Source organism: Schistocerca gregaria, chromosome 9 (genome assembly GCF_023897955.1).
Source record: "Schistocerca gregaria isolate iqSchGreg1 chromosome 9, iqSchGreg1.2, whole genome shotgun sequence".
Classification (NCBI taxonomy): domain Eukaryota; kingdom Metazoa; phylum Arthropoda; class Insecta; order Orthoptera; family Acrididae; genus Schistocerca; species Schistocerca gregaria.
This window is the reverse complement of record NC_064928.1, coordinates 180,624,600-180,643,274: the sequence shown is the minus strand read 5'-3', so window position 1 is coordinate 180,643,274 and position 18,675 is coordinate 180,624,600. Positions and strand designations below refer to the sequence as shown.

Below are 18,675 nucleotides of genomic sequence, written 5' to 3'. Positions count from 1 at the left end.
TCACAATCAGCAATTCCACATCCTTCAGTGGATAAAGCACTCATGTTGACTGCCACAGCTTGTGGATTACGTCCTCCAGCCGTACGATTTGTCGCGTAGCTCTGAAAATTTCCTCGTGTTGTCCAACAACCTCCCATAAGGTCTTCTGTTGTCTCTTGGATCCAACAAACCAAATACTAATAAGAATAACAAACAGAAAATGGAAACAAAAATTGAGGATCTGTTAGATAATGGTCAGTTTCCCTTTAGGTAAGGTACAGGATGCATGAGCATAATTCTGATGCTGGTTTTCATAATGGAAACAAGAATTTAGGGAAGTCAAGCCATGTTCATACGATTTGTCAGTGTAGAAGAAGCTTTTGACAACAAAGTGTTCAAAAAACCAGATATAAACTACAGGGAGAGGCACCTTTCTTGGGGCATTCACAAGTTCTGTAGATTCTGTGACAAAGGAGAACCACCAGGGATGTGGAAGGCTTCAAGCTATTCATTAACTTCAGACAAAGACATCATAAAAACTTAATCTGCATGCTGTACTAACAATAAACTGTCACTACACAATGATCACGAGGGTAACCCCCTTGAATCCAACAGTAGGCAATAATATCATAAAAATCAGTCAATGTCAGTCATCTGGAAAAGGACTACTACTTGTTATTAAGAAATAGTTTTGGACTGACAAGAGGACCATTTTCTAAATCTCGCAGCTGCATATGCAATCCTTCAAAAAATAGGATCTGCTTAATTTTATAGGCATTTTACGTAGCTCAGATAAGCTTTGTATAAAGAACATTTTGGGAATGCAATAATGGCAAACAAGACAAACTGGCTCTCATATAGAGTTATAATTAAAAATTATAATAGCTCAGAATCCCATATTTTCAACAAGAGATCCTTTTTTGCTTCCTGTCTCACATATATTTATTTGAGCAAGAGTCAAATACTCAAAATGTTTGAAACTTTATGTGCTACAATGCTCCAAATATTTTTAAAGTCATCCCCCCACCCCACCAAGCAGTTGTGAGAGGTGTGTCACATTGCTTCAGGAAATTACTGTGAAGCCTCTGTGTAAGAAGCATTGAAGGAAATACAAGGAAAGTTCAGAACTGGAATTCAAAATTCAAGTTGAAAGGGTAACAGTGCCAATATTCATTTGACGACATTGTTGTCCACTGTGAATTACAGCACTTGTACAATGCAATGAACAGTCTAATAAACATAGAACATGGACTGATGCAAGATGAGAGTAATGACAAGTAGCAGAAAGGAGAGTAGTGGCAAATTTAACAGCACAAATGGGCATGTAGCAGATGACATGAAGGAATTCTGCTACCTTGGGAGCAAACAAATATGTGATGGACAAAGCAAGGAGGGTATAAGAAGTAGACTTGCACCTATGTGAAGAGGGCATTCCCGGCCACAAGAAATCTACTATATAGAAAAGCAGATACAACTTAGGGAAGAGATTCCAGTGAATGTATTTCTTCTACAGAAGTGATTCATGGACTGTGTCAATGAAGTCCTTGAGACGTGGGGTGGTAGAAGTATGTTAAAAATTAGATAAGCTGATAACATAAGAAATAAGAAGATTCTTCACAGAATCAGCAAGGATAACCCTGGCAAGAAAAGGGGACTGGATGACATGGCATATGTTGAGACATAAGGGAATAATTTCCATGGTACTTGAGCAACCAGTAGAGGAAGGCAGAGATTCGAATACATTCAGCAAATAAATGAGGACATAGGGTGTAAGTGCTATGCTGAGATGAAGAGGTCGGCACAGGACAGGGATTCTTGGTGGGTTGCATCAAACCAGTCCGAAGACTAATTCTTTTGGGGGGGGGGTGAGGGGAAGTGGAGGGGGGGGGGGGAGGGGGAGGTGTTTATAACCTACAACCCAACAATAGGTTTTAAAAGTGCAGAATTGATCTCAGTCTGGTGCGAAGACTCCACTGACGCCAGTTTTTGTACCCAGCTCCATATATGTTGTACAGTAGTCCAAGTCAAATACAAAGTAGTTCAATTTTTATTGACTTTTTAAAAGTAAATGTGTTCTCTTCAAACAGAATTATTATTGTTTTAGGCTGTGCACTTCCAACCAGGTCCAACAATAATAAACTTACATCACACATTAATAAAGTGCACTCTAAGGACGACTTATATCTGATGCCAAATACTGAGTGCAAATATATACAGTCACAATTTTAACAACACAGGGCTTTTGCAGTTGTAACAAAGCTATCATAAAACAACTACTCAGTCACACTGGGGTGAGTTTTAGATGAGGTTAAACACATACCTGCAGATGGACGATACCTTTTAATATGTTCAGGCAACTTTTATACTAGTATTGTAACATCGAACTTCAAATTTTACAGCTACAGATACAATGACAATTAACTACAATGGGGAGGTCCTCATACTGTAACTGCCACTGCACAAAATTCAAGGTGGCCAAAAAGTTTCAACCAATTTAAGGCTACAACTTGTAGAATGTATAAAGAAAACTGGGGAAAATTTTAGCTTACACATAGGACTACAAAGTTTCGATTTTCAAAAGATCTGACTTTACAAGGGCATATGTTTTGCATACATGCACATCCAAAGTTGGTGTGCTTCTTACAATTATACTTTGAATCAATTATACTTAGAATCAAATATTTACCTTCATAAATGTTTAAACAATGTGAACTCCAGGTTGGAATATCAACATTATTGGGAAAGAGGTAATTTGCTATTCAACATAAAAATGACCAGCTGAGATGGAGAAAGGCACAACAAAATGTGTGTTACACATTACAGCTTTTGGCCAAAGCCTTCTTCAGGAAAGGAAACACCCACATTCACACAAGCAAGCACACCTCACGTACACATGACCACTATCAACGGCAGCTCCGACCGGAATTTGACTGTCACATGAATAGCAATCTAGAGTGGTGGGGTAAAGGGGGAGCGATAGCAGGTTATAGGTATGGAGAGAGAAGAGCACAGTCTGGTGGAGTGTGCAGGATCTAGAGACTGCCAGGTGCCGCATCAGCAGGGGGCGGGGGGCCGAAAAGGAGAGGATCAGGGAAGAGGAAAGGATGTGCAGGTGGCAGACAGCACATAAAGCATTCACCAGTTTCCTCCCTGCCAATCTGTCACCCCATGCCTTTACATATTCCCTCACTCTCTTGGTATTCCCCCCCCCCCCCCCCTTGCAATGCCCAGTGCTGCATCAAGCAGTCTCTAGACCCTGCACGCATCACCAGACAGTGCTCTTCTCTCCCCCCACCCATACCCTGTTATCCCTCCCCATTCCCCACACCAGTCCAGATTGCTATTCATGTGACAGTCAAATTCTATGACTGTCTGCAACTCAATAGGTGATTTTTACAGTGAGTAGCAATCCATCCCTTTCCCAATATTTCACAAATGTTTATTATGCACGCCATCAGTCGCAAGAGAAATATACAGACAATATTCATACTTGTTCCTTACTTTTGTGATGGTGTCAGAAGTTAGTGAATTCACTGCTGTTACAATGCAGAATCACAGGTAAACTAAAGCAGTTGGTGGGGGAGATACATGGAGTCTCAAATCCAGTGAGATCAGGCGGCCCTGGACATTAACGGTGCAGTGCGAGATCTGTATACCCCTTACAGTCAATGTTGTTGAGGCAGCTTACCGTTGAGAAAAACTCTTTAGTATGTACGTGCCAGCACGGTTAATGAAGAAAAGTGTTTCTCCCCAGCCACCGAAATTATCTCTTTTGCAGCTGAGAAACAGCTGGCTGTAACCTTTGTGGCAGGTGAAACTGGTTTTTAAGGACAGCACCAACCCCCCCCCCCCTCCTCCCTACCCACTTTGACTGTAATTTCATTTTCGATGTGAGGTGACAAATTCACAGGTCAAAGATTGTATCTGATTGACACACAAACGCTAAGAACAGAAAAGTTGTCACATTGGCCGAAACACTGTTTGGAAATTCTGTTTTAAATTTCCTTTTCATCCTAATTCTACAATATGTGGTAAAAAGTTCTTTCACACAAAATCTACTGCACTCCCTCTTCTAACACGCATATGCCATCAAGTACGTCAAACACCTGTTATTACTGCCTGTCCAGAATCACATTACGCATTTTCTCAGGGTCTTCATAAGTGGTAGCAGATTTGGAACGTACTGGGAAAAAAAAGTCTTCAAAACAAGCACACAACATTTGAATTTGGATGTACACTTCTTAATATTGAAGGTACATACACTTTATGAACCCTAACTAACTTTTGGACAAATTTCACTCAGTGATGAACTATCCAGGGTACAGTACAGCAGTCTTCCACCATGAACAATACACAGAACACTACTATTTTTTTAAAAAAAGTCATGCAAATAAAATTATTCAACAGGTTGCACTGAGATCTGCATTAATGTGCATGACATACTAATTTAACAAAAACAGAATTTAGCTGATATCACTGCTACCCCTCTGATACGTTCAGAACTTTCATTGTGACATCATATCTACTTCCCTCCCTCCCGCAAAAGAGTACCTACATTCCTACTGACACATGTTGATGGTACGATAAAAATACATGGCGCAGCCATTCTGAAGGCTATGTGAACTGAGTAGTCAAAAGGCACAGGAAGCGTAGTCCCATTTATAGATGAGCTTTGTAAGACGCCCCAATGTCCCAGCTACATATGGTATATCAAGTGCACATGTGGAACTTAAGGAAACATTAGCAACAATCTGAATTGTAATTAAGAAGAAAATCGACACCATAAGTATTGCATTACTGCATCCTACATAAAATGATATTTTGTGCAGAAAATTATGAAATCCAAGCTAATCACTATTGTGTGTTAATTTAGTAGTTTATTCCATGTAAAACCACATTAATAGAAACTTATGTAATTCCATCCTGGATTTTCCATTGTTTGATAGAATATTTTCATTGTTGTTGTTCTGGTCTTCAGTCCTGAAAATGGTTTGATGCAGCTCTCCATGCTACTCTATCCTGTGCAAGCTTCTTTATCTCCCAGTACCTACTGCAACCTACATCCTTCTGAATCTGCTTAGTGTAGTCATCTCTTGGTCACCCTCTACGATTTTTACCCTCCACACTGCCCTTCAATATTAAATTGGTGATCCCTTGATGCCTCAGAACATGTCCTACCAACCGATCCCTTCTTCTGGTCAAGTTGTGCCACAAACTTCTCTTCTCCCCAATCCGATTCAATACTTCCTCATTAGTTATGTGATCTACCCATCTAATCTTCAGCATTCTTCTGTAGCACCACATTTCGCAAGCTTCTATTCTCTTCTTGTCCAAACTATTTATCGTCCATGATTCACTTCCATACAAATACTTTCAGAAATGACTTCCTGACACTTAAATCTATACTCGTGTTAACAAACTTCTCTTCTTCAGAAACGCTTTCCTTGCCATTGCCAGTCTACATTTGATATCCTCTCTATTTCGACCTTCATCAGTTATTTTGCTCCCCAAATAGCAGAACTCCTTTACTACTTTAAGTGTCTCATTTCCTAATCTAATTCCCTCAGCATCACCCGATTTAATTCGACTACATTCCATTATCCTCGTTTTGCTTTTGTTGATGTTCATCTTATATACTACTCTCAAGACATTGTCCGTTCCATCCAACTGCTCTTCCAAGTCCCTTGCTGTCTCTGACAGAATTACGATGTCATCACCAAACCTCAAAGTTTTTATTTCTTCTCCATGGATTTTAATACCTACTCCAAATTTTTCTTTTGTTTCCTTTACTGCTTGCTCAATATACAGATTGAATAACATCGGGGAGAGGCTACAACCCTGTCTTACTCCCTTCCCAACAACTGCTTCCCTTTCATGTCCCTCGACTCTTATAACTGCCATCTGGTTTCTGTACAACATGTAAATAGCCTTTCGCTCCCTGTATTTTACCCCTGGCACCTTCAGAATTTGAAAGAGAGTATTCCAGTCAACATTGTCAAAAGCTTTCTCTAAGTCTACAAATGCTAGAAACGTAGGTTTGCCCTTCCTTAATCTAGCTTCTAAGATAAGTCGTAGGGTCAGTATTGCCTCACATGTTCCAACATTTCTACGGAATCCAAACTGATCTTCCCCGAGGTCGGCTTCTACTAGTTTTTCCATTCGTCTGTAAAGAATTCACGTTAGTATTTTGCAGCTGTGACTTATTAAACTGATAGTTCGGTAATTTTCACATCTGTCAGCACCTGCTTTCTTTGGGATTGTAATTATTATATTCTTCTTGAAGTCTGAGGGTATTTCGCCTGTCTCATACATCTTGCTCACCAGATGGTAGAGTTTTGTCAGGACTGGCTCTCCCAAGGCCGTCAGTAGTTCCAATGGAATGTTGTCTACTCCAGGGGCCTTGTTTCAACTCAGGTCTTTCAGTGCTCTGTCAAAATTTTCACGCAGTATCGTATCTCCCATTTCGTCTTCATCTACATCCTCTTCCATTTCCATAATATTGTCCTTAAGTACATCGCCCTTGTATAGACCCTCTATATACTCCTTCCACCTTTCTGCTTTCCCTTCTTTGGTTAGAACTGGGATTCCATCTGAGCTCTTTATGTTCATACAAGTGGTCCTCTTTTCTCCAAAGGTCTCTTTAATTTTCCTGTAGGCAGTATCTATCTTACCCCTAGTGAGATAAGCCTTTACATCCTTACATTAGTCCTCTAGCCATCCCTGCTTAGCCATTTTGCACTTCCTGTCGATGTCATTTTTGAGACGTTTGTATTCCTTTTTGCCTGCTTCATGTACTGCATTTTTATATTTTCTCCTTTCATCAATTAAATTCAATATTTCTTCTGTTACCCAAGGATTTCTACTAGCCCTCGTCGTTTTACCTACTTGATCCTCTGCTGCCTTCACTACTTCATACCTCAAAGCTACCAATTCCTCTTCTATTGTATTCCTTTCCCCCATTCGTGTCAATCGCTCCCTTATGCTCTCCTTGAAACTCTGTACAACCTCTGGTTCTTTTAGTTTATCCAGGTCCCATTTCCTTAAATTCCCACCTTTTTGCAGTTTCTTCAGTTTTAATCTACAGGTCATAACCAACAGATTCTGCATCTACATCTACATCTACATCCATACTCCGCAAGCCACCTGACAGTGTGCGGCGGAGGGTACCCTGAGTACCTCTATCGGTTCTCCCTTCTATCCCAGTTTCGTATTGTACGTGGAAAGAAGGATTGTCGGTATGCTTCTGTGTGGGATCTAATCTCTCTGAATTTATCCTCATGGTCGCTTCGCGAGATATATGTAGGAGGGAACAATATACTGCTTGACTCTTCGGTGAAGGTATGTTCTCGAAACTTTAACAAAAGCCCGCACCGAGCTACTGAGCGTTTCTCCTGCAGAGTCTTCCACTGGAGTTTATCTATCATCTCCGTAACGCTTTCGCAATTACTAAATGATCCTGTAACGAAGCGCGCTGCTCTCCGTTAGATCTTCTCTCTCTCTTCTATCAACCCTACCTGGTGCGGATCCCACACTGCTGAGCAGTATTCAAGCATTGGGCGAACAAGCGTACTGTAACCTACTTCCTTTGTTGTCGGATTGCATTTCCTTAGGATTCTTCCAAAGAATCTCAGTCTGGCATCTGCTTTACCGACGATCAACTTTATATGATCATTCCATTTTAAATCACTCCTAATGAGTACTCCCAGATAATTTATGGAATTAACTGCTTCCAGTTGCTGACCTGCTATTTTGTAGCTAAATGATAAGCGACCTACCTTTCTATGTATTCACATCACATTACACTTGTCTACATTGAGATTCAATTCCCATTCCGTGCACCATGCGTCAATTCGCTGCAGATCCTCCTGCATTTCAGTACAATTTTACATTGTTGCAACCTCTCGATACACCACAGCATCATCTGCAAAAAGCCTCAGTGAACTTCCAATGTCATCCACCAGGTCATTTATGTATATTGTGAATAGCAACGGTCCTATGACACTCCCCTGCGGCACACCTGAAATCACTCTTACTTCGGAAGACTTCTCTCCATTGAGAATGACATGCTGCGTTCTGTTATCTAGGAACTCCTCAATCCAATCACACAATTGATCTGATAGTCCACATGCTCTTACTTTGTTCATTAAACGACTGTGGGGAACTGTGTCAAACGCCTTGCGGAAGTCAAGAAACACGGCATCTACCTGTGAACCCGTGTCTAAGGCCCTCTGAGTCTCGTGGACGAATAGCGCGAGCTAGGTTTCACACGACCGTCTTTTTCGAAACCCATGCTGATTCCTACAGAGTAGATTTCTAGTCTCCAGAAAAAGACATTATACTCGAACATAATACGTGTTCCAAAATTCTACAACTGATTGACGTTAGAGATATAGTCTATAGTTCTGCACATCTGTTTGACGTCCCTTCTTGAAAACGGGGATGACCTGTGCCCTTTTCCAATCCTTTGGAACGCTTCGCTCTTCTAGAGACCTACGGTACACCGCTGCAAGAAGGGGGGCAAGTTCCTTCGCGTACTCTGTGTAAAATCGAACTGGTATCCCATCAGGACCAGCGGCCTTTCCTCTTTTGAGCGATTTTAATTGTTTCTCTATCCCTCTGTCGTCTACTTCGATATCTACCATTTTGTCAACTGTGCGACAATCTAGAGAAGGAAGCACAGTGCAGTCTTCCTCTGTGAAACAGCTTTGGAAGAAGACATTTAGTAATTTGGCCTTTAGTCTGTCATCCTCTGTTTCAGTACCACTTTGGTCACAGAGTGTCTGGACATTTTGTTTTGATCCACCTACCGCTTTGACATAGGACCAAAATTTCTTAGGATTTTCTGCCAAGTCAGTACATAGAACTTTACTTTCGAATTCATTGAAAGCCTCTCGCATAGCCCTCCTCACACTGCATTTCGCTTCGCGTAATTTTTTGTTTGTCTGCAAGGCTTTGGCTATGTTTATGTTTGCTGTGAAGTTCCCTTTGCTTCCGCAGCAGTTTTCTAACTCGGTTGTTGTACCACGGTGGCTCTTTCCCATCTCTTACGATCTTGCTTGGCACATACTCATCTAACGCATATTGTACCATGGTTTTGAACTTTGTCCACTGATCCTCAACACTGTCTGCACTTGAGACAAAACTTGTGTTGAGCCGTCAGGTACTCTGTAATCTGCTTTTTGTCACTTTTGCTAAACAGAAAAATCTTCCTACCTTTTTTAATATTTCTATTTACGGCTGAAATCATCGATGCAGTAACCGATTTATGATCGCTGATTCCCTGTTCTGCATTAACTGATTCAAATAGTTCGGGTCTGTTTGTCACCAGAAGGTCTAATATGTTATCGCCACGAGTCAGTTTTCTGTTTAACTGCTCAAGGTAGTTGCCAGATAATGCACTTAAAAAAATTTCACTGGATTCTTTGTCCTTGCCACCTGTTATAAATGTTTGAGTCTCCCAGTCTATATCCGGCAAATTAAAATCTCCACCCAGAACTATAACATGGTGGGGAAATCTACTCGAAATATTTTCCAAATTATTCTTCAGGTGCTGAGCCACAACAGCTGCTGAGCCCGGGGGCCTATAGAGACATCCAATTACCATGTCTGAGCCTGCTTTAACCGTGACCTTCACCCAAATCATTTCACAATTCGAATCTCCGTCAATTTCCTTCGATACTATTGCACTTCTTATCGCTATAAACGCACCTCCCCCTTCACTGTCCAGCCTATCTCTGCGGTATACATTCCAATCCGAGTTTAGGATTTCATTACTGTTTACGTCTGGTTTCAGCCAACTTTCTGTTCCTAGTACTGTATGGGCGTTGTGACCCTTTATTAATGAGAGCAGTTCTGGGACCTTTCTATAGACGCTCCTGCAGTTTACTATTAGCACATTAATATTGTTATTCCTTGTTGCATTTTGCCTACTCCTGCCTTGCCGCGTCTCAGGAGGCATCTTGTCGGGCCTAGAGAGGGAATTCTCTAACCTAAAAAAACCCCATGTGCACTCCACACGTACTCCGCTACCCTCGTAGCCGCTTCCGGCGTGTAGTGCACGCCTGACATATTCAGGGGGACCCTACATTTCTCCACCCGATAGTGGAGTCAGAGTCCACATCCGCCCCTGGAAATGTCTTACAATTTAAAACCTGGTTCCTAAATCTCTGTCGTACCATTATATAATCTATCTGAAACCTGTCAGTATCTCCAGGATTCTTCCATGTATACAGCCTTCTTTTATGATTCTTGAACCAAGTGTTACCTATGATTAAGTTGTGCTCTGTGCAAAATTCTACCAGGCGGCTTCCTCTTTCATTTCTTTGCCACAGTCCATATTCACCTACTACGTTTCCTTCTCTCCTTTTCCTACTACCGAATTCCAGTCACCCATGACTATTAAATTATCGTCACCCTTCACTATCTGAATAATTTCTTTTATTTGATCATACATTTCTTCAATTTCTTCGTCATCTGCAGAGCTAGTTGGCATATAAACTTGTACTACTGTAGTAGGTGTGGGCTTCGTATCTATCTTGGCCACAATAATGCGTTCACTATGTTGTTTGTAGTAGATTACCCGCATTCCTATTTTCCTATTCATTATTAAACCTACTCCTGCATTACCCCTATTTGATTTTGTGTTTATAACCCTGTAGTCACCTGACCAGAAGTCTTGTTCCTCCTGCCACCGGACTTCACTAATTCCCACTATATCTAACTTTAACCTATCCATTTCCCTTTTTAAATTTTCTAACCTACCTGCCCGATTAAGGGATCGGGCATTCCACACTCAGACCCGTAGAACGCCAGTTCTCTTTATCCTGATAACGACATCCTCTTGAGTAGTCCCCGCCCGGAGATCCGAATGGGGGACTATTTTACCTGCGGAATATTTTACCCAAGAGGATGCCATCATCATTTAATCATACAGTAAAGCTGCATGCCCTCGGGAACAATTACGGCTGTAGTTTCTCCTTGCTTTCAGCCGTTCGCAGTACCAGCACAGCAAGGCTGTTTTGGTTATTGTTACAAGGCCAGATCAGTCAATAATCCTGACTGTTGCCCCTGCAACTACTGAAAAGGCTGCTGCCCCTCTTTAGGAACCACACGTTTGTCTGGCCTCTCAACAGATACCTATCCGTTGTGGTTGCACCTACGGTACGGCTATCTGTATCGCTGAGGCACGCAAGCCTCCTCACCAAAGGCAAGGTCCATGGTTCATGGGGGGAAGGGGGGGGGGGGGGGAGAATATTTTCATATTTTGCTAAAATCTGTTCACTTAAGATAAAACCAGCTTAATGGGGATATCAAGCAATATGTCTGGAATCAGTCAAAACGTCATCCACAAAAGCCAATTTGTAATTAAGAAGAAAATCAATATTCAAAATCTGGATTACTGGATCAGATACAGAATATTATTTTGCACTGTAAAGTACAAAATTCACAGAAAAATTTGTAAACAGATTCGAAGGAACAAAAACTCCAACCCAAATTGGGTTAGTGAATAGTTATGAGGGAAGAAAGGTGGTATGAAAAGATGGAATATTACTACAATGGAATATTATTCAAGAGGACTATATACCAAAATACTAATATAATAATGTAGGTTCATGAAAGTTCCAGACTCTGTGGGACACAAAAGTTCTTTCATAAAATCCACAAAATGATTAATTTTATAACATAACGAGGAGAGTAAGGGAACAACCAGCAACCTGTGACGGGCACCAGAGGGTAAAAGTTACCAACCAGACATGCAGGGGATTCGCACGAATCATCTGATCAAAAGAACATTTAGAACTCATTGCTGTGGATGGCTATATATGGAGATCTACTCAAGTCAAAAGGGGGAGGGCCACATTCGGAAATTCCCATTACAAACTTCTAGGACTTTTAGGGGGGATTGAGTAAATAACATTTTGAACAGAAAATAAAATCATTTCTGTTCCACGATGGTTTCAATTCAGATGTGCAATGCGTCCATGACTGCTGAGGGAAAGAGAAAAGTCTCAAAGTTGCTTGTCCTGGTATGCAATAGGGGAGACAGGATGACACGTACTATATCAGATGGTCACCTCATGTCACTTAATGTCTGCCTTGCTAGAAGATTTACACGACTACTGTAGAGGCAGAGGAAGATCTGCTGGTCCAAGTTCTGGCTGTTAACACTGGAAAATTACACCAGGTAGGATGGAGAGAGAGTGTACCATAGCACGCTTGTAATGCCTGTAGTAATGTTTGTGTTCGCCACATTGAACCACTGTTGTTATACTTCAGAACTGTTCTGCACATATAGTCTGCTCGGTTCATTTTTTGTTTTGGAATAATTTAAACACAATGTTAAAGTGTTAATACAAACAAGTGTATGTGACAAATGGATGTTCAGTTATGTTTCCTTTTGAATTGTTATCTAATAATTGTACTGTGTCACAACTAATTCAATTCCTCAAGCAGAAATGGGCGAGTTAAACACCTGCACTGAAGCTGTTGTAGAATGGAGACAATATGTTTCAATCCATGGTTCCTATTCAAAATATTATATACTTACTCCCTTCTACAAGTTCTAGAAGATTGCAACAGGAATTTCTGAGAACCCTGTATATTTTTAATGGTTACCCTGTTTTCCAAATTTATGACACTATACCCACTCAAAAAGGCTTTCAGTAAAAACATCACTCTGAAAATTAGGAGAGATTATTTTACAATGCCCAAAGTGATTCTTTCTGATAATGGTACACAATTTACACCCAAATCTTGAAAATTTTTTGGTAATTATGAAAACATATCAGCATACCATCCATTGAGCAATCCTGCCAAATGACACATGTAGAGATAGGCAGACTATTAAGAACCTACAGCAACAAGAATAGTGAAAGCTGGAAATAATGTTGGTAATTTTGAAGATATCATTAATAGTCTGCAGCACACTTCTCCTGGATTTTGGCCATATGAAATGCTGTACGATAGGAAATAATCTAATTTAATAAGTGAGCTGACTGAATTCCCAGTGTGCTAAAGTATGAGTCCACAAGAAAGAAGGAAATCGTTATAGAAACAATGGAAGAACACGGGAACATCAGAGAACAAATGAAAGAAAACCGAAAGCAAGCCAGCTCAAATCTGAAGACCTAGTATTAGTTAAGACTCACGAAAAGTCTAAGTGTATTAGTGGAGAACTACAAAAATTTTTGAGATCTGTATTGGTAAGTCTGTGGTGAGCATTAGATTTCCAAGATATGTAGCATTCTTCAATTTTCATTTTCAAATGCTGCATTTTCTCCTAATCCTGTCTACCTATCAAACTCACCTCTTACTATAATGACCAACCAATCTCCCCAGGTGTAGTAAGTAGCAGATTATACTTGGCTAAGCATTCAACATTTGATGATTTTAAAGCTACTTATTTATCGGTTTCACTTATGTTGCAGAATAAAATAATTATACAGTTTTATGAGAGACCAAACTATATGACTTCAACAAAGTGGTAAATTTTGTGCTGCGACCATAACAATATTCACAAAGCAAAGAGACTTCATTTATGAGAAATACCATACCACATAGTGTGACATTTGATTCTGGTTTTTACATATGTATATTTCGTGATGTGAATACTCTGTGGCTTATCTATTCAGTTACTGAATTTGAGACACTCTATGGACTCTGCTATCTGTCTCAAATTTTTCTTTACAAGTAAACCAGCGAGATGCAGAAAACCAGTTACAAAGAGTTGAAAATACAGAGAAATTACACTTAGTACTATATACTATGCCACTTTTACCGCTATTGTGATGGTAATTGTGTTACATAATACACATTAATGATTATCCTTGCAAGCAAAGGATAATGTGTTATTGTGGCATCTAACAGTTACTCTGTGGGAATTTTGTAGGACATAAAGAAAGTGAAATAGACACACTATATTTTACACTATGTACCACAGAAAATGGATCACATCTTGTAGTTAATGAAAGTTATGCAACAGCAAGAAACTAACACTAGAATTTTGTTGCCTGTACATAGACACATTGTATATAGTATTATTTTGAGTTCATATTTACTTGGGTCATATGTCCATATATTATGGAAATGGAAGAGGATGTAGTTGAAGATGAAATTGGCGATACGATACTGCATGAAGAGTTTGACAGAACACTGAAAGACCTGATTCGAAACAAGGCCCCAGGAACAGACAACATTCCATTAGAACTACCGATAGCCTTGCGAGAGCCAGTCCTGACAAAACTCTACCATCTGGTGAGCAAGATGTATGAGACAGGCGAAGTACCCTCAGACTTCAAGAAGAATATAATAATTACAATCCCAAAGAAAGCAGGTGTTGACAGATGTGAAAATTACCAAACTATCAGTTTAATAAGTCACAGCTGCAAAATACTAACGCAAATTCTTTACAGATGAATGGAAAAACTGGTAGAGGCCGACCTCGGGGAAGATCAGTTTGGATTCCGTAGAAATGTTGGAACACTTGAGGCAATACTGACCCTACAACTTATCTTAGAAGAAAGATTAAGAAAAGGCAAACCCACTATTCTAGCATTTGTAGACTTAGAGAAAGCTTTTGACAATGTTGACTGGAATACTCTCTTCAAAATTCCAAAGGTGGCAGGGGTAAAATACAAGGAGCGAAAGGCTATTTACATGTTGTACAGAAACCAGATGGCAGTTATAAGAGTCGAGGGACATGAAAGGGAAGTAGTGGTCGGGAAGGGGGTAAGACAGGGTTGTAGCCTCTCCCCAATGGTATTCAATCTGTATATTGAGCAAGCAGTAAAGGAAACAAAAGAAAAATTTGGAGTAAGTATTAAAATCCATGGAGAAGAAATAAAAACTTTGAGGTTCACCGATGACATTGTAATTCTGTCAGAGACAGCAAAGGACTTGGAAGAGCAGTTGACTGGAATGGACAGTGTCTTGGAGGGAGGATATAAGATTAACATCAACAAAAGTAAAACGAGGATAATGGAATGTAGTCGAATTAAGTCAGGTGATGCTGAGGGAATTAGATTAGGAAATGAGGCACTTAAAGTAGTTAAGGAGTTCTGCTATTTGGGGAACAAAATAACTGATGATGGTCAAAGTAGAGAGAACACAAAATGTAGACTGGCAATGGCAAGGGAAGTGTTTCTGAAGAAGAGAAATTTGTTAACATCAAGTATAGATTTAAGTTTCAGGAAGTCGCTTCTGAAAGTGTTTGTATGGAGTGTAGCCATGTATGGAAGTGAAACGTGGACGATAAATAGTTTAGACAAGAGAATAGAAGCTTTTGAAATGTGGTGCTACAGAAAAATGCTGAAGGTTAGATGGGTAGATCACGTAACTAGTGAAGAGGAGTTTGTGGCACAACTTGACTAGAAGAAGGGATCGGTTGGTAGGACATGTTCTGAGGCATCAAGGGACCACCAATTTAGTATTGGAGGGCAGTGTGGAGGGTAAAAATCGCAGAGGAAGACCAAGAGATGAATATACTAAGCAGATTCAGAAGGATGTAGGTTGCAGTAGGTACTGGGACATGAAGGAGCTTGCACAGGATAGATTAGCATGGAGAGCTGCATCAAACCAGTCTCAGGACTAAAGACCACAACAACAACATATGTAAAGGAAGATAAGCACTACAGTACATGAAATTTTTAACTGTACAGAACTTGCTAGGCACATGAAAGATTAATGATAAATTGCAAATACTCATATTTAAGACATATGTACCAAAACAGTACAGTTTGAAGTCAAAATAGAATTAAGAAAGGAATGAAGTGATACTTTTCAATACTACTTGTTGAAAGATGGTACTGCAATGACATAGCCCTAGCTTGTATGTATGCTTTATTTTGCGCAAGTGCTTGACAAATTCTTTACTCATAATACATGATTAATAGAGATGTGCTAATTTGCACACATACATTTCTATTTTGTTCCCCCATTGCTGCTACTTCGAATATAAACACTTTTTGTAAACACCTTGTGATGAATATTTAGGATAAGAAGATATCTATTACATTTTGCTTGATTTATTGTACAAAAGTACAATAAATGTAATAGATATCTTCTTATTGTTATCATGCCCCTAATACATTTATGTGCATGTAAGTGAAACAATGTTAGCTTACCATGTATGTAACCCCTGAGCATTAAGTGTTTTCTATATCTATCATCCTGACTTAACATAATTTTTTGATTGATTGCAGCCTGCACCATTGCTGTGCAAATACTCAAGGCGGAAGATCTGACAGAGACAATATGGACAACCAGGAGACTGAGACATTCGTGACTGCCAGACATATGAAACTCACCGTGAATGCTGGAAACTTGAGATGAAACTAAGATAATTTGGCTACCTAATTTTCTAGCACTTTATGCAGTACACAGACAATGAGGAATGTGAGAACCGATAATGTCAAATCTTACATTTGGAACACTGGTTGTTTCATTTGAACACTATTACTTAACACTTTGTGAAAAAGACACTCCGAATAATTTAAACTGTAATGCTATCATGGACACTCAATGTTCACTTATTCTGCTACAAGTAGTTACATAAAGGACAAACCTGAATAGTGTATTGTGGCTATTTTCCACAAAATTTACATTCTATCTAAAAAGATCATTTTTGTCATCAATTTTCAATTCATAGTTAAGTAATTATTAGTAATATTTATATATTCTCATCAGTAAAGTTTTTTGTAACATAGTAGCTTAAAATTTAAGAGATCCCAAGTTTAACTTTAGTATAAACATAATTTGGTACAATTTAATTGTGATAACTTTTCTCATTATTGTATATGTGTACCTGACCACTTTTTTCTTTTTGGTTCCATCGCTTGCTGGCAGCACCTCATACATCTGTTCCAAGCAAGAGTTGCTGCAAGGTGTGTATAATGGGACAAACCGGATAGATCAACTGAATATTACAGCACCATATACAAGTACACAACCCAGTTCCAAACGTCTAATCTCTGTATATTTTACATACGCATATTGCCATGAAGTATTTAAAGCATAAACATTCACTCTCATTTAGTAGACAGTACGTCACAATGGGCTGCAGAAGATGATGACCAACATCATTTCCAGTGCTTTCCCGTGACTTGACCTCTCAGTATATAATGTTTATGTGGGATCAGGGGCACAGACCTCAACAGATGATGACACAAACAACATCTGGTACACAAAATGCTCTATCCTGTCACTCAACACTTTTCGATGCTTTTGACGAGGTGCACTATGTGGTAACTCGCAGGTGTCAGGCTATCCCTAATCTGAAAATCTGAGGTGCTGTTGTGAGGTGCCTACACTGTGCCTCGACCTGTCTCCAGGAGCTGTGGTGACAATACAGTAGTAGGCACCACACCCAACAGTGGAGGCGAGCCTTATTCGAACATTCACTGACTGAAGTTGTCAACAAAAATTCTGAATTCGAGCTCACCTCTGGGCATGGTGCCACCCTCCACACCAGTTGATGGCTACTTCCGCACCAGAACTCGTTAACGCCTCAGCCGCCACCACCGACCCACCTCCGATCACCCGGACGTGGTCGTACATCCTCGACAGCAGAGGAGTATCATAACCTGTTGACAAAACCAGATGTATGCTTGAGATTTGCTGAAAGATAAATGTCAGAAACTTGATAAATCAGCCTTTCACATCTCACCACTGCGATATTAGAGTCTTGGTAACAGTATTTTATACTTAATGTTATTGCTGAATTTAGTTTAAAAATAATGGTTTACACACAGCTAGCAGAGGCCACTTTGCACTATCTTCTAATTTTTACACTCATTTTCTAGTTTATTCCTTAAATGTATTTGTAGCTCATAACAAAAATGAATTTAACATGTCCAATGCTTTAAAAAATTACAAGCCAATGCAAAAATTAATTTTCATTTTGAGTTATGAAGTCCGATACAAAGGCAAGAGTCAGTTCAGGTGAGAATGGCCCTCCCACCTCTCTACTGCAGTGATAAGACTGATCTGTAGCACTATCCACGGCCCAGGTTAGGTTGAAACATGACAGTCTGATTAAGAGTTGGCGAAACCAACAAATGTGAAATAAAAGATATGTAGCATAGCCCAAGTTCAATATTTCTTTTTGTACCATTTGCTCAATATGTAATTAACTTTCTTTTTTTACAAACATCTGCAAGGTGCACTCAGAAACGCTGGATTACATAATGGGCAAACCACTGACAGTTATCTACATCTGTAAGGTGAACCCAGAAATACTAAAAAGGATATGTTTAGAGATAGTTCCCATGTGTGCATTTCAGAAAATGCTTGTGTTGGTAGGAAGAAACCAGATGGCACAAGCTATGAAGCAATCTTTATCGTGAAGCACATTGCATCTGGCAGCATTTTCAGCTGCTGTCCCTTGGCAACAGTTTGTCGGTGACCATTCATATGGTTAGACAGACTGTTGGTGTCATGCCCATGTAGAATGCAGCACAGTGGTTGCAGCTTACTTTGTAGATCACATGGCTGCTTTTACAGGTGACCCTGCCTTTGATGGGATAGGAGATGCCTGTTTCTGGACTGGAGTAGGTGGTGGCGAGAGGGTTAATGGGACAACAGGTTTCGCCTCTAGGGTAATTATAGGGATGAGCCATGAGGCAAAGGGGTTGGGACCACGGATGGAGCAGGGATGAAAAAGAATATTGTGTAGCTTTTGTGGGTGGTAGAACATCAATG

The 18,675-nt window shown here is 39.9% G+C and overlaps 1 protein-coding gene across 1 annotated transcript in view; it reads right to left on the bottom strand.

Moving 5' to 3' along the window:
* The window catches only part of LOC126292219 (histone deacetylase 8-like), a 93,683-nt gene that overhangs the window by 54,584 nt on the left and 20,424 nt on the right, over window positions 1-18,675 (bottom strand). Inside the window, exon 3 of the mRNA XM_049986085.1 lies at window positions 17,417-17,558. Within this exon, the coding sequence (XP_049842042.1) occupies window positions 17,417-17,558 (142 nt within the window). The remainder of the gene's footprint in view (window positions 1-17,416; window positions 17,559-18,675) is intronic.